We start from the raw sequence: 17,732 nt of genomic DNA, 5'->3' as shown, positions 1-17,732 counted from the left end.
GGAAGGGTTAAAATAAAATCTCCGTCGTGTATTTATCTAGACGCGTGACACGAAATTCGTGATAAATTTAAATTTAGAGTTTGGAGTTTTGTAAGGTTGAGAAGTCGTTGTTTTGTTGTGTTGGTCAAACTGCCTCGGGGTCCGGATAGTTAGTTGTTAGTGTTGTCGTTGTGTTGTGACAGGGAAACTGCGACCCTAGGGTTTTCATGTTTTTCTTTCCATTCGCCTCCTCGATCTGCCCCGTTTCCATTCGCCCGGGCGTGCGATGATAAGCGATCGGACCGTGAGCGCGTGAGTGGCGTGAGTGTTGTATTGAATTTGTATGTATTTAGCCGCGTGTCGTCGCATCCGGTCGATTTATGCCCGACATCGTCGAAATGAACGGTCTGAGTCTGAGCGAGCTGTGCTGCATATTCTGCTGTCCCCCGTTTCCGTCGAGGATCGCCGCCAAACTGGCCTTCCTCCCTCCCGAGCCGACCTACAGTTTCACGGACGAGACTTCCTCCAAGTGTCAGATTAACTTGACAGAGAAGGCCGAGTGGCTCTATTCGGACAGGGAGAAGGAAGCCTTCGAAGGGTTCTTCGCTAGGACGTCCCGGGGCAACAGGATCGCCTGCCTTTTCGTCAGGTGCAGCGCCAACGCAAGATTCACGATCCTATTTTCACACGGCAACGCAGTCGATCTGGGCCAGATGAGCAGTTTTTACTTCGGCCTCGGCACCAGCATCAACTGCAACATATTCAGCTACGATTATTCCGGCTACGGTGTGAGCACGGGCAAACCGTCCGAGAAGAACTTGTACGCGGATATCGACAGTGCGTGGCATACACTAAGGACGAGATACGGCATCAGTCCCGAAAATATTATATTATACGGTCAGAGCATCGGTACAGTGCCTACGGTCGACCTCGCATCCAGGTACGAAGTCGGAGCAGTCGTTTTGCATTCCCCGTTGACTTCGGGCATGAGGGTCGCCTTCCCGAAAACAAAACGGACCTGGTTTTTCGACGCTTTCCCTAGGTATATTTCTCATATTTATAACTATTATAAACGCATATACTTAAAAATACCCAGTACACTCCACAGATACACCCTTTTCAAGGGCGTTTCTGCGAGCACAGATTTTGTTTTTATTTCCTTTATTACTTTAATCCCAGACCCCGCCGGACGGTGTCCGTCATTTTGTTGAATTTCTTCAGATTTCACCTTATCGTTTGTTTACCGTGATAAGAACAGGCCCTGTCAACAATCCTGCTACTATCTCTGTAATAAATTAAATCCCAGCACCTTTTCTCCTATCGTCCACCGACAAATCAAGTTATAAAACGGTATAAACAACTACGAACATTTCCACGAACGGTCATTATTAAATAAATGATCAAAAAACTAAATAATTTCAACACTACATAATTTATCTATTTGCATAGACTGTGAAAGTGTTACAATAAAAACATAAAAATGGCCACTTTTGTATGCAGATCTAAAGAAATTAATTATTAGGCATATCCTCATTTTCAAACCTTTCTACATCACCAAATTTTTATATTGTAATATTCCTACAAAAAATGCCCTGGCAAATATTAAGATTTTAGTAGTGAATAAATGATAATAACAAATAATAACAAACCATTTCTATGTATAGCCCATAAAAGTGCTACAATAAAACATAAAAATGGCCACTTTTCTGTACAGTTATGAAGAATTTTCTCATTTTCAAATCTTAAATATTTTGTAATATTCGATAACAATCTCAAACACAAACATGATTTTCCTTAACGTTAATTATTCATTATTGAATAAATGATAACAATAATAAACCATATCTCTATGTAGACCATAAAACTGTTACAAGAAAATTATAAAAATGGCCATTTTTGTATGCAAATAAAAAAGTAATTAATTACCAGGCATGGTAAGAAAATTTTAAGATGTCAGTCTTGAAGAAATGATAACATTATAATAATAAACCATTTCTATGTATAGCCCATAAAAGTGCTACTATAAAAACATAAAAATGACTACATTTGTATGCACATCTAACAAAAGTAATTACAAGGCATTTTCTCATTTTCAATCTTTCATATTTTGTAATATTCAATAAAAATCTCAAAAACAAACATGATTTTTTTCAGCGTTAATCATTCATTATTGAATACATAATAATAATAAACCGTATCTCTATGTAGACCATAAACATACACGAAAACTATAAAAATAGCCACTTTTTTACGCAAATCTAAAGAAAGTATTTATGAAGAATTTTCTCATTTTCAAATGTTTCATATTTTGTAATATTCAACAACCATCTCAAAAACAAACATAATTTTCCTTAATGTTAATCATTCATCATTGAATAAATGATAATAATAAACCATATCTCTATGTAGACCATAAAAGTGCTACAATAAAAACAAAAATAGCCTCTTTTGTACACAAATCTAATGAAAGTAATTACCAGGCATTTCCTCATTTTCAAATGTTTCATATTTTGTAATATTCAATAACAATCTCAAAAACAAACATGATTTTCCTTAACGTCAATCATTCATTATTGAATAAATGATAATAGTAATAAAACCATATCTCTATGCAGACCATAAAAGTGCTACAATAAACACATAAACATTTTTGTATTCAAATCTAAAGAAAGTAATTATCAGGCATTTCCTCATTTCCAAATGCTTCCACATTGCCTAATTTCTATATTGAAATATTCATTAACAATCGTACAAAAATTATCCTGGCAAATTTTAAGATCAGTTTAGAAGAAATGATAATAACAAATCATTTCTATATAAAAAGTATTACAAGAAATCTATAAAAATAGCCATTTTTGTATGCAGATCGAAAGAAAGTAATTCCCAGGCATTCCCTCATTTTCAAACCCTTCCACATCACCAAATTTTTGTATTGTAATATTCATTAACAATCCTACAAAAATACAAAAAAAGATAAAATAATAATAATAAGCCCTATATCTATGTATACCATAAAATTGCTACAATAAAACATAAAAATGGCCACTTTTCTGTACAGATCTAAAGAAAGTAGTTATGAAGCATTTCCTCATTTTCAAATCTTTCATATTTTGTAATATTCGATAACAATCTCAAAAACAAACATAATTTTCCTTAATGTTAATCATTCATCATTGAATAAATGATAATAATAAACCATATCTCTATGTAGACCATAAAACTGTTACAAGAAAACTATAAAAATGGCCATTTTTGTACGCAAATAAAAAAAAGTAATTAATTACCAGGCATGTTAAGTAAATTTTAGGATGTCAGTCTTGAAGAAATGATAATAACTTAATGATAATAAACCATTTCTATGTATAGCCCATAAAAGTGCTACAATATCTCAAAATCAAAAACAAACATGATTTTCCTCAATGTTAATCATTCATTATTGAATACATAATAATAATAAACCATATCTCTATGTAAACCATAAAAGTGCTACATGAAAACTATAAAAATAGTCACTTTTTTACGCAAATCTAAAGAAAGTAATTACCAGGCATTTCTTCATTTTCACATGTTTCATATTTTGTAATAGTCAATAACAATCTCAAAAACAAACAATTTTCCTTAATGTTAAACATTCCTTATTGAATAAAACATAATAATAAGCTCTATTTCTATGTGGACCATAAAAGTGCTACAATAAAAACATAACAATGGTCACTTTTGTATGCAGATATAAATTTATTTCCAGGCATTTCCCCATTTTCAAATGTTTAATATTTTGTAATATTCAATAACAATCTCAAAAACAAACATGATTTTCCTTAACATTAATCATTCATTGTTGAATAAATGATAATAATAGTAAACCATTTCTCTGTGTAGTCCATAAAAGTGCTACAATAAAAAGATAAAAATGACTAATTTTGTATGCAGATCTAAAGAAAGTAATAACTGGACATTTTCAAACCTTTCCCCATCACTAAATTCCTATATTGTAATATTCATTAACAACCTTACAAACATTGACTTACCTGTTTTTACGCACTCAATCCAGAATACGAGATAATAATTATATCATTTCTCTGCGTAGATTACAAAAATTTTAAAAGAATTTCAGATGGTCACTTCTGACCTTTTTATTTCTAGGCTGCCTTTGATTGTGTTGATGGACACTTGGTTATGCTCAAAGCCACCTCTGTTTTCTAATAAAAACCCTCTGCATTCTAAAATTGTTATTTTCACATTCAAGATATATTGTTAGAGGTAATGAAGAGATTACTAACTATTTTCTGGATAGTTCTGGCGTTAGACAGGGCTGTAGCCTGAGTATGTTATTGTTAACTCTCTTTCTCGGCAATCTTCCCTGAATTACGTAATTATGGAAATATTATAATAAAGATCCTTTTGTATATTGCCAATATAATCCTAGCTGACAAACCAGCAGAGCAAAAAAAAAATCCTACTGTGGTAACTTTAATCTTTGAGTGATTATGAGGAAGTATGGACAGGAAACTGTCATCTTTCGGAGAGGAGGCATTGAGTTGCTAATGAGTGCCAGTATTTCAAATGTTCTCCCATTGAAATCGTCAATGAATATTTGGGGTTACTTCTTTCGTTTGTGTTTTGATTCTTTAGTTTGACTTTGTGTCTCTCCACTGTTTAGGGTTTTTGGAAGAAAACAAATGCTTAAGGTTTATTCATGTCATCTTTTGGTCTTTGGCTTAATTTTCACCCCTGAAATTTCACTCATCCCTCACTTGAAACGTCAGATCCACACCGTGACATACACTTTGAATTGTATTTGGCCTAATCTCATCTCTAATACTATCATCCTATCACCTCCCTTCGTTCACCTCTAACTATACATTGAGACCTCAGTTTACCTTATTTTTCTATACTCGTTAAATTTTTTAAAAGGTTCTAATTTTCCCAACCACCGGCTTCATAGATTAATAGCACTAGAGACTGTTAGATACAAAATCTCATGATATCTGGCTTTGGCTCAACAATTTTAGCTCAATGCCCATTTTTCTGAATAATTTTAAAGAACGGCTGTTTTTGCTTTTTAAGCTGATCCAAGGGGATGTCAGTATCCGCAACATGGTAACTCATCACTGATAGGTAAAGGTCCTGGATTGATTGAAGTTTGATTCCATCAGTCGTAAGCTCGAACGCAACATACACATGGGCTTTTCTTTTCAAAATCACCAGCATCTTAGGTTGATATGATTTTTGCTGTCGCAAACCCCTGAAAAAAAAATCCATACCTTTCACACTGACAGGTTGGCTCAATCTCAAAATTGCTCCAAATTCTAACCGTGTAATGTCCTAAATCTTGTTGTTTTATAATACTAAAAAAAATTTCATTCCTTTTGCTCATTGGTTTTTAAAAATAATAAATAGATTTTGCAAAGAAAGCCTGGAGCTAAACGAAAAATTAAATTTCTGTTTTATTTATTAAAGTTTTCCATATTTTATTAATTCATTTTACTCTCCCTTCTTATTTAAAGTTAATAATTTGTTGAAGTCGTGAGAAGAATGAAGTAACTTAGATAAACACCTTTTTAATTTTTTCACAGCGTTTCAACCTTTACTCGGGCCATCTTCAGGGCATAAAGTGTGTTATATTGGTTCAGGGCTATTCTTGTGGCGTTATATTGGTTTTGTGTGAAAGTGTTGTAAAACATTAGTAACGAGATTCCCTGGAAAATCATTTGTGTACAAAATAGTAAATTTAATTGTTTGGATTTTTAAATCTTATTGCCATTTTGATCGCAGTCGATAGTAAACCATTGGCATAGTATCCTTTTATTTTTTCATATTGCAATTATATAGAAATGGTGAAGTAATAGAAATGATAGGGTTGTTAAACGTGTTTAAAAAAAAAAGTTTTTGTAACTCCTTCAACCTGGTGTTGAGTGTTTCATGCTTGAGCCGGATCATTGAAAATAACAAACTATGAGTAAAAACTATCTTTTAAAAAGATTGCAGTTATATTGTAAAATATTATTCTTATTTGTTTAATTTAATAAAGTACTTTTTCATTCATTCACTTCTATCCATTCTTATTTGTTTAATTTAATAAAGTACTATTTCATTCATTCACTTCTATCCGTTTTGCGTAACTTTAATTTGTTTTCTCTCCAATGTTATGTATTTAATTATTAATAATCTCATTTACCTTAGTGTTTTTCCTTGTATCAACAGATAGATTTGATAAATAAATACCAATGCTTATTGTCTTTCCTGTCTCTTAAATGCTCATTCGTAAGATCATATCGTAATAATAATAAAACATTTATCTTTATTGATTGGAAAAAAAAGAGAAACAAAAAAAACAGCCCTTTCTGTGTTAATTCTTAAATAAAATAATTTATTACATTTTCTTCTTTTTGCACTTTTTTTTTTACTCCCCTGAATTTCTATATTTTACTATTTTTAATATACATATATCACGCAAAAACAACTAGGTATATTTCTTGTATCAACGGTTAATTAGTTTGAACAGATAAATAGCATACCTCTATGTGTTCATTCTTAAATAAAGGATAAAATGATAATAAAAAAAATGATCTTTTATAAATTACAAAATCATTTAAAAATAACCATGAAATGACCATTCCTGTCTTATTTTCCTCACTTTCTTGTAGATATCAGTGTTAAATATGTCATAATATAAGCAGACAATAAGTTTTTCCACTTTTTACGTTTCATTTATTATATTATTTATCTAAATTTATCAAATTTTATTAGATTCTGAATTCCTTTACGCAAGACGCCAGAAAGTGATAATGGTCTTTCTACTCATTTAGATTACAGAGAGAACGATTTTACAATGATTATAATTATATAATTTATTTCAGATATCACGGCCTGATAATTATCAGTTACAAGCTAGATTTTTAATTTTAACAGGTTTTGTTTTTCTAAATAAAATAAATTAAGAATTCATTGTAATATTGGTCTCAGTTTTTGTATTTATTTAATTATCTCATTAATACAATGTAAATATTGATGCTTTATGTAAATTCTGATTTAAAAAAAAAAGATTCTAATATGGCAGGACGCTACGTTGTGATAATAATCTGTCATATTTAGACCAGAGAAAGAGGAGCAGTTTTGGCAGGGTTGGTGGATTAAATTAAGCAGTTTGGATTAAACTAAGCAGTCACAACGGACTGAACAGCTATAGCACTTTGCTTAATAATAATAATAATAATTGGGGAAGTTAGGGCTGGCAAACAGTTGGGGTGTTTTACATTCTTTTAGTAGTCACAACTCCACTTGTTTGTTTAAACCTACATAATGTAGGTGATACACAGGCTCCTAATTAGTATAATATTTGAGGTGATATGAAGCAACCATTTTGATTTGTAAATTATAGCTTATTGCTAATTATTCCGACAAGTAGCTATGAATATTTTTATAACTGAAAAGAATATTGTTCTTTTCAAAGAAGACCTAGTTCTTTAGACTGATTGTTTTTCAGCTTTCTAAACCAACTAACTTTTGTTTATTCTGGTGACTATTCTATGTACTACTATTTTTTCTCTTTTTTTAATATATCCAGTGGTACATTTTAAGAATTATATGGTTTGAGAGAAGAGGAAAAAAATTATTGCCACCATTTACTGCTACACTCAACACAAAACTCGTTTACAGTTCTTTTAACCCATTTTTAATTTATTTTCATTATTTCCCATATCTATTTCTACTTTGTGTCGATTATGTCAAATTAACTTTTTGGATTGAAGAAGCCTGGGTGATGTATACTTTTCCTTAGCTATTTTCATGTGAATGGTTTTTATTTGCGTCTCCATTATAGCCTTTGAAAATGTTTTGAGCAATTAATGGTAGTTTTTATATGGAAGGCAAGCCCACTTGTCACTTGTTGTGGCTGGCTCCTGGGCCTTGCCTGTCATCCTACCTAAACGGTAAAGTAAAAAAAAAATTATTCATTTTGTGTTCAAAATAAACTATTTTTCCCTTTCCTTACAGAAGAATTAACTGCTACGGGAAGGAATTTTTAAATCTACCAATGATATTAGTCTAAATCTTTAATATTTTTTTTATCAAGAACCCATCTGATGTATTTTCCTCTTCAGCCGACTTTGTGATTTATTCTGTGAAATTGTTTGTTATTAAGTCATTATTAATCAATAACTGTTGGACTGGAACTGGGTCTGTCTAAACTTGTGGTTTCAATATCACTCATTACACATTCATGAGTGACATTGACATTAAACTTGTGCGAGTGTAGATGGACCCAGTGCCAGTTCATGTGCTCACCTACTCGCGGGTCAACATCCACCATCCACTTTAATTAATAACTGCTAAACAAGCCTTCAAGATCAACCAAATCCTTGTGGTTTAAAGTTTGAGATCCTGCTCAACATTGTCTCGAAAAAAAAAAAATAATAATAATAATACAATATGCCAATATTTTTTGGATATTATAGAAGCGATTAAGAATTTGCAGCCAAAACATATCTCAGATTGATCATACATTTGAAAAAGAGATTTTATAAACTCTTATGGCCACTATAGAATTAAATAGAAGGACTTTTTGCACTTTTATAAAAAGGAAGGAAAAAATTAAAAATTTTAGAAATTAATTCAGGGTTTAAATCTACAATTGAACTATTATGAACATGAGCTTTATTAATTGACACGATTCTGTCAAAATTGTGTTTTTTATAAAAAGGAGATTATGAAAGAAAATTTAACCTTTTCAAGTATGAAGTATACAAATAAATGTTAAACGTACATCAATTTTTCAAATATTTTAATTTTTTTTTCAAATGTTCCAATTCATATTTTAATGATTTAAACAATTTCCTATCTTTTGTAATACAACTAATTATCTCGGATGCGACCCCTTCAGCGATCTCATGGAATTAGCCAGATCGTTTGCATCTCAACACCCTTACTAAGCTGCTTTCTTAGAGCTTAGATCGAAATTTACAAGTTTTTTTCTTGTCTTTATGGACGGGTCTAGAACCGGTGAGGGTGTGGACAGGCTGGGTTCATCCATTTCATGGTCATTCCCATAGCACTGCAACTCGTGTACAGCAGAATTGTTTGCGATCTGCCATGTGATCATGGTTTTCAGATGACTCTGCAGCGGAGTCTGTACTGACTTCTGCACTGGCTTCCTGACAGATTCCTGATGGACCGTCTTGTTGTGTTACTCTTGGAGAAATATGCTAAGTTATGTCGTCTCAGAAAATTGGTAGTGGTCTGGTGATCGGATACTTCATGCTGGAGGGCAACAATTATGTAGACGAGGCGATGAAAGCTGGGATGTCTTGCCCTCCAGATGAAACTACCATGATCCTGTCCAGTAATGCTATGTGATCAGTAACGAATGGAGTAAGAGAGCAAATCAAGAGCAAGACTGAATGCTGGCCCTCAAAGAGTCTGTAGGCCATACTCGTCTGACAAGGACACCTGCTTTAGGGTCAAAGCTCTTGCAGATGTCCTGCATGTAGAGAAAGGTTGCTCAGTGTGTCACATCTAATCGAAGAGTACCATGCCCTGGCCCCTTAGAGGTAGCGAGTAGATATGACACATGGCATAAAGATAGTATTGTTTAAAGTGTTAGATGTAGACCACTTTTTTAGTCACAAATAATCTGGATCTCTGTACAGTCTGGATGAAGAAACAACAAAAGACAAATTCAATTCAATTGTTATTGCTAAGCTTTCGCCATATTTTAAGGTATCATCAGGGCAAAAAAAATTTTAAGATGTCTACACATTTGACATAATTAAGTTTTTAATAGAGGGTTTCAAATTTTTTTGCTATTAAAAACCACTTATCAAGTACATATTTATGTCAATTTATAGACATATTTGAGATTGTTTTGCTCTGATGGTGACCTTAAAATAGGTCAAAAGCTTGGCAGTAACAATTGAATTTGTTTTTTCATCTAGACCATAGCGAGATAAAGACAGTTCTTGGGCCGGTAGGGTCAGTTTCAAGGTCCCCTTTTCAATGTTTGTTGTCAAGGGAATGGGGGAGAAAAAAATACTAATTTATAGATTTAAATATAAGGAATTGGTTGAGATGAAAAAACAAGTGTCACAAGCTGGATTCGAACCTGCTCAATACACTGCTGTTCTAACCACTTGAGCTATTGTGGCTTCATGTCCGGGTGGATCGAAGTCATGATAGCTCAAGTGCTATCGGCTGCTTATTGAGCCGAAGGTCGTGGGTTCGAATCCCGCTCGTGACACTTGATTTTTATCTCGACCAAGGCCTTAGATAAAAAACAATATTTAGTTGAAATATTTTAACAACTTTGAAACACACAATAATATTTTTAAAATATATTTTAACAGAAATTTCCGTTTACTCTTATATTAATTGCTTAACGTTTACTAAAATTTTCATTGTTCAACAAAATTCTTATCAAAAGAAATCAACTGTAGATAATTTTCTTATAACTAGAAAGGTATGTCAACAGTTGATTTACGTTGATAGGATTTTTTTTCTTGTACTAAATTGGTATCACCAACATTCTTGCTTCCCAATCAATTATTTCCCACAAATGGTTAAATGGTTGATGATGTGGGGAATCTAAGGTTAAATAGGAACGTGCAATTTCTGAAAAACAATAAATATTTCGTGATAATTCTTTGTAAAGTACTGAGCAAGGAAATGTTGTTATTTATTTATTTTTTGGTTACCCCCTAGTGATTTAAAACCAACTGTATACCGTGACCTAACCAGATCTATTGTAGAATAGGCCTACTTTAGGAATTTGAGCACTTTTGTGGGTGCCGCTTTATCTTTAGTGTTACTATTTACAGGGGCTCAGGGTACATCACAAAGTATCATGATGTCTCTCCTTCTTGACAGAGACACCAAATTTCTATTAAGTTTGCCGAGGGTGTACCCCATGGCTATATTCTTGGGCCTTTACTCTTTTCCATGTTTCTAAATGGTCTTCCATTAGTTTTTAATTTCTCCCAATTTCATATTTATGCTGATGATACTCACCTTAATATTATCCTACAAGCATTACATCTGAAGCTATTTCTCTGCTCAACTGTGATCTTCATTCTATTAACCAATGGTGAAGAAATAACATCATTCTTTTAAATCGTAACAAATTCCAGTCCTTATTAATTTCCAATAAACCCATTAATACTGATTGCCTTGGTACTCGCTTCGGCGGTACATATACTACAATTGGAACGAACAGATGACCTATCCCCCTCATATCAATGGCTCTCGAATTAATTTTTGTCCTAAAGTTAAAAATTTCAGCGTTAGAACTTCAAACTTGCCTGACCATGTGAGCTCTATTATTAAAAATTTCTACTCAAGCCTCCATTCTCTTCGACGCCTAGCATTTTACTTCACCGAAAACTAGAGTCCTCCTTTATTAAATCCTTAATAATCCATTTATTCTCTTACTGTTGCGTTTTTTCCCCCTCAATCTGCTCTTCGCCTTCTAATTGCTTATGATTATTAATCCAACAGATCATATTTCTTCCTATATTAACGCCTTCAGCAACCTTAACATTCTAAGCACTTATAAACTTAGAGTTTTAATATACATATTTAAAATTAAATCAAATAAATATCCTCAATATCTATCAACTTTTTTCCTACATTACTTATCCAAACACACCAATCATATCCCAAGCCGTCAACACTCTTCTAAAACTTCATTCTTATCCTTCAGAATTGCAGGGTATAGACTATGGAATTTGCTTTCTCAGGACGTATGTTGGGCTTCCTCACTGGTTTGTTTCAGGTTTATGAACCGTCGGGGGTCTGGTATTTTTGAAGAAAAAAAAATCCCTTTATAACTATATCGGGTTTGAATGCTGGGCCACTGGATTTGAACCCGAGACCTATACCTTACAGTGATGAGCACTGTGTCAACACCTAAACCGTTGCAGCCACCGGTGCCCCACTGGGATTCTTTGTTCGGACTCTTTCTCGCGGAGCTGCATCTTGGATTCATTTTCTTGCATCCGAGACGCTCCGCGACAATGAATCGAATCTGGTGCATTGCATTTTAGTATTTTTTCAATCCCGCCTTAAATGGGATTCTTTACTCAAAGTTTCGCAACATTGAGTCAGTGTGGACACGATTTCCGAAGCGACAATGTTGCGGGGCAAAGAGACTGCGACATGTATCCGAGAATCTGCGACAAAGAGTCTGAACAAAGAATCCTAGTGCGTACTAGACTAAAAACGACACGAATAGTAGTTGAGTGGTAGTCTTTAATAAAATTTTCAGTTGTAATTTCATGTAATTATATGAGCCTTTATTGCACTAACTTTAATATTTTATTTTTACTGTGGATTAAAGTTTATATAATTACTAAAAAAAAGTAACGCAATTTTTGTCGTACAAGGGTTAGAATTTATTCAAAATTATTCTCCAATAAATTTCAAGGGTTGTGCCATAATTTGAACCCAGAACTAAACTGAGTCATTATTTGATAGTTGCTTATTATCTTAGTCTACCTATCCTCGCTAATTTTTGTTAATTGAGATACGTTTGGGCATTTTGCCTTATTCAATCCCATGGATTTCTGGGGGTAAGAAATCACCCAAACACGGTGGTGAAATGTCGAAATGCATCTAAACTAACAAAAACAAGCAAGGATAGGCAGACCTAGATGTTAAGTAGCTATCAAACAATAGGGTTATCACCCCACAGACCACAGGAGGAAATCTCACAATTTAACCTGAGTGGGTCTTTCTCGGAAATGCGACTTAAGCGCCCTAATGGCCTACTCGCATGCTTTTAATTTTAATTCATAATCAAACTAAATTTCCTTAATAATTTGTCTGTTTCCTTTTAGTATCGATAAAATTGCCAAGGTAACGTCTCCAGTCTTGGTGATTCACGGCAAAGAAGATGAAGTGATAGACTTTTCTCATGGATTAGCTATATATGAAAGATGCCCTCGAGCAGTTGATCCTCTTTGGGTTGAGGTAATTTATACAATTTCACTATTCTTTTAAGTTTTTCTTTATTATTTCAGTATGCATTCTGGAATGTAATTGTTGCAGTTGTTTATAATTACAGATATCTAATATAAAAATATTTGTTTATTTATTATTTTAGGTACACATTTTATTATTGATTACTTGACTATGGAATCTATTATTTCAAAACGTATTATTTGACACTTCAGTCAATTTAACCACAATCTCTTTTTATGGTTAATTGGTTAATAATTGAATTGATTTAATAATAATTATCTTGTTTAATCAGATGATAATTTTAAGGATAAGAAAAAATTTGATTGTTCATTATATATATTTTTATCTTTGAATGAATTTTTTTGTCCATATGGTATTACTCCATTGAAATTTGTCTGTATAAAGATATCAGTTTGCTATGTTTACTACAACCGATTCATTTTATTTTGTCATGAAATTAATTAATCTATCATTTTAACTTTTTTTATTTTTAATTGTCCTGTAAAGTACTAGGCAAAAGACTCAGTTGAACGATACCCTAGAAATTGTCAGACAGATGACTCTTACTTAGTTAAATGACACCCTAGAACAGAGGCTGGCAAAAGTAGAGAAAGAGTATTCAGAGTACACCATCGTGTTCTGGCAATTGACCATGAAATCGTATTTCCTTTCCACTGTATCATTGTTCAGCCATAGGTGCTTTGATTGGCAGTTCACAGAAGTAAGAATTGTATTTGGAGGGATTCAAGTCTTCAACTGTTTTATGTAACCCTTTACTATTTGACACTAGAACCACATCGTCAGCAAATTCTATGTGATTTAGCCACACCCCATCCACTCTGATACCGTTACCTGCCTAGTTTACTTTATTGAGTACATCTTGTAATATTAGCATTAAAATCTTAGGAGAACTAACATCAACAGTTTTTATATTCAATGGAATTCCATCTAATGAGAATATGGCTGACCTTTTGTTGCAAATTTCATCTTGATGTCAACGTTTTTCCCAATTAGAGTCTTGATTATAATGTTTTTCTTGAGGGACTTGAATGCCTTCTGAAAATCTATGAATATAATAGTCATTTTTTGCACCCAAAACACCCCCCAAATATAAAGATTTGTGTATTTTTCATTCTGTCTTTACTTTTATCACTTATAATAATAATAATAAGAGAAAATATATCAAAAGAATTTAAAAAATATATATTTTTTACTTTGCTTAGTCGCTCTGCATCTACCATTCTCATGCTATGGCAATTTTGACCCTTGACTTAGCGGTTTTTTTGTTTTAAATATATTATCAAGAAACAAAGTTCATATTCATTTTTTGCATCCTCAAAAACCCATGAATTTCAATTTTTGGGAAACAAACCTACCATTGATTGGTCTCTTGCGTTTTTCAAAAATCACAAAAATGGTGATAACTTTGAAATGAATACACAGATCTGCAAGAAACTTTACTGAGGTTTAGATGCTTTTCATGGCACAGACTTGGATTTTGTAAATAAACTAGATCAGGAGATGAATAATAAAAATTTTGAGGTGTTTTTGTTGATTTCATTTTTATTTTTCTCTCTTATAATGACATAAAATCTAAACATCATCGACATACTCTAAAAATAGAAACCTTATGCTTTCTAACTCTTGTAGTAATGTTGAATTTTGATAAAAATCCATAGTTGTTATGAATTTTAACATCTGTTTAAAAAAAAAAAAAATAAATAAAAAAGCCCTTGGCGAAGCCAGCAGCTAAAATTTCTTTATTGCCATGAAAATTCATATTTAAGGGTTTTAAAGGGTGCGTAAAACAAATTTATTTTTTTAAACAAAATGTTTATTTTACTAGAAGCTTGTTACGTTTTTGTAACTTTTTATATGTCTTATCTCAAGGCAGGGCAAATTAGGGGCAATTACCGTATCGGTAGTAAAGTCCAAAGTTGTGTGGGATTGCATTAAGGTCAAAATATTGGAGAAAACAACCTTATCTGGGTACCAGGGCACCACAGAGCAGAGGGGCAATGAAGAGGTCAATAAATTGGCCAAGGAAAGTTCGATAACGAAACCTAGTGTCCCTGAACCTTTTTGTGGCATACCAAACTGCCCAAAACGTGGATCCATCAGACAATAGATTAAAAATTAATCAGAAACTAACAGAACAAGCAGAAACTAACAGCAGTACTTCTAGGACGTGTTAGGATTAAAATAGCAGACTACAGTGTCATATCTTGGAGTGGCAGAATCAAGCCTGTGCTGATATTGCCAGTTAGAAGATACAGCGGAACATGTCCTCTGTTCATGCAGTCTTACGAATTCATACTCCTGGGAGAGGAAAAGGCCTGAGCTTTAAGCTTAATGAGTCTAGTCAACAATAGAAATGCAGTACTGGTCACAGTGCTCAGGTTGTAAAAATGCTGATTCCTACTCTAATCTTAATCCTTAATTTTACTTACAATAACAATCAACTGATGTATAATAAACTTGAAATACTATTAAAATAACATTTTGTCTCGGCTAGGGCCTGGTCAGAACATTCAGATATGTGTCTAATAGTTTTTGACCTAGTATCACTAAAAAAAATGTTCTAAAATCATGTTATGTTCATAGTGTAAGTTTTTTTAAATGCCAAAGCTCAAATTTTGGTAGATCAGAGTTGATATCACTTGCCACTTTAAGCATTTCTGATTGATTGAGTGACATGTTAGCAAGAACGCTTAGCATAAATAGCATTATTTCTGATAGATTATGAATTAAAATTAATTAAAACTGGTAATTTTATACAGTTTGAATTTTTAATTTTCATTTTCTTTACATAGTAAACTTAATTCTTTATATATTTAAAATAACAAATCAAGGTTAATCAGTTTGGAGAACAATATTTAAAAAGTCAAATTTTTTTTCAAACGAATAAGAAGTAAATGTTGTTACATTCAAACATTAATGTCAGGTATGTTGTTGCAGAGAGCTGGGCACAACGATGTTGAACTTTACCATGAATACCTGGATAGATTGAGACGTTTTATCTCCGTGGAACTAGTCAACTGACACTTGTTGTGGGGGGACGACCTCAATCCATCACCTCTAAGTTCAGCTACTAATAGTTCAGTGACGGAAAAACTGTTATAGATGGTTCATTGATAAACAAATTATTTAAAAATGCTAAATTTTAAATATTCGTTTAATAAGGTGTTTATATTTTTATATATGTATCATTTAATAATATGTATTAAACTACTTCCAGGTGATATTGAAAAAAAAAAAAATATGCTTTGAATCTTTTATACATAAAGATTATAATGTATCCTCATTTTTGTAATAAAAGCTATTTTTAATGCATTACATTACAACGGCATTTTGATATAGTTTTCGCTCATAGTTGCAAGTGTATTTATAAGTCAAGTGAGTGAGTGCAAGATGGTATATAAAAATTAAAAAAAAAATGCTAATTTGAAAAAAAATCATTAATTTGATTATTTTATATTATGAAATAAATTTATACATTTTAAATTGATATTTTGTTATTTTATTTTTGTTGTATTTTAAAGCTATGTGTTATATTTCAAAATTATTTTGTAGCTGATAACCAAATCAGTTTTTAGTTTTTAATATAATAAGTGAACTATTGTTATAATTAAATTAAAGAATGAACTCTGACCATTCTTGCTACATTTGTAAATACAATATAAATTTAATCAATTTTGTTTACTGTCAATTGTGTCACCATTGTGCCAAAGTAATATACTAATTAGTGTACCAGAAAACTGAAAAAGCATTACTTTCAATCATCAGGTAATTTAATAGTATATAATTCACCGATAAATCAAACAGAAAGAAATTAAAAACTACAGTTTATCCATTTCAGGAAGGTCAGTGCTATTCATTTCAAAGTGAAGAGATGAGCGCGATATCACGCTTAGGTTAAGAATATTGAATGTTATTCCAAGTTGTAATTTTTTTTCACTTTTACACACTGGGAGTTTTATTATATGGGGTTTAACATTATTTTAAAATAAATTAATACAAATAAGTTTTTTCCAGGAGGAATTGCACAAACACCACTGGGTTTTCATGGATATATTTGGAAGAATATAAACTCCACACACACCCCACTTTTTTCTTAAATTTCAAAAATATAATAGGTTATAATGGTTTGGTACTAAACTTATTTAATAATTTTTATGTAAAATGGATTAAATTTTGGAATTTACACCCACCATCAGCATCTACATTTAAAAAAGGTATAACAAAGGATATTAATATTTTACATCTACAAAATAATAAAGTTTACCTTATTTTATTTTATTTGTTTATTGATTTTTTTACAGACAAGGGGTTCTCTGTCCCCTTCTCGCCAACCCCAGAGTTCCCTTAATTGGTCTTTAAATTGTCCCCAAAGCATCGATGCACGTACTTCTCCACTCATTATTAATTAAGCAAAGAAATGTCTCAATCTGTTTGGCATCATTGCTGAAGCAGCATTGGTCATCATTTTGAACATATAATTTTCCGATTCGCACAATCCCGCTGCTCTTGCTGCCTCCTGAGATCTTATGATAAAAAAACTTCCATAACTTTGCAAATTGTAATCCGTTTTTAGCGATTTAGCGCACAAAACACAAAGCTAACTTACGGATTAAAATAAGTACTTAAGTAAGGTATAAGTAAAGTAGGCTTACTTTGTGGGAAAAAAGTTCCGCTTTCCAAGGATGTAATATGTCTTGGTTTCTTAAAGTTTAAACTGAGAAAATAGTGAGAGAAGTGAAAAAATCTATTGAAACGCATTTACTCTCTCCCTATATTTTTCT

The 17,732-nt window shown here is 32.3% G+C and overlaps 1 protein-coding gene across 1 annotated transcript; it reads left to right on the top strand.

The window, feature by feature from the left end:
- The first annotated feature begins 143 nt into the window (after positions 1 to 143).
- Positions 144 to 16,079, top strand: LOC106670718 (protein ABHD17B). Its single transcript, XM_014401286.2, has 3 exons — positions 144 to 1,021; positions 12,807 to 12,939; positions 15,889 to 16,079. Exons 1-3 carry the CDS (start codon positions 360 to 362, stop codon positions 15,970 to 15,972), a joined length of 879 nt encoding a protein of 292 aa, XP_014256772.1. The 5' UTR covers positions 144 to 359; the 3' UTR covers positions 15,973 to 16,079.
- The last annotated feature ends 1,653 nt before the right edge of the window (positions 16,080 to 17,732 follow it).

Source organism: Cimex lectularius, unplaced genomic scaffold (genome assembly GCF_000648675.2).
Source record: "Cimex lectularius strain Harlan isolate CLEC.00 unplaced genomic scaffold, Clec_2.1 scaffold107, whole genome shotgun sequence".
NCBI lineage: Eukaryota > Metazoa > Arthropoda > Insecta > Hemiptera > Cimicidae > Cimex > Cimex lectularius.
Note: the sequence above shows the minus strand (reverse complement) of the source record. Positions and strands in the feature narration are given on the sequence as shown.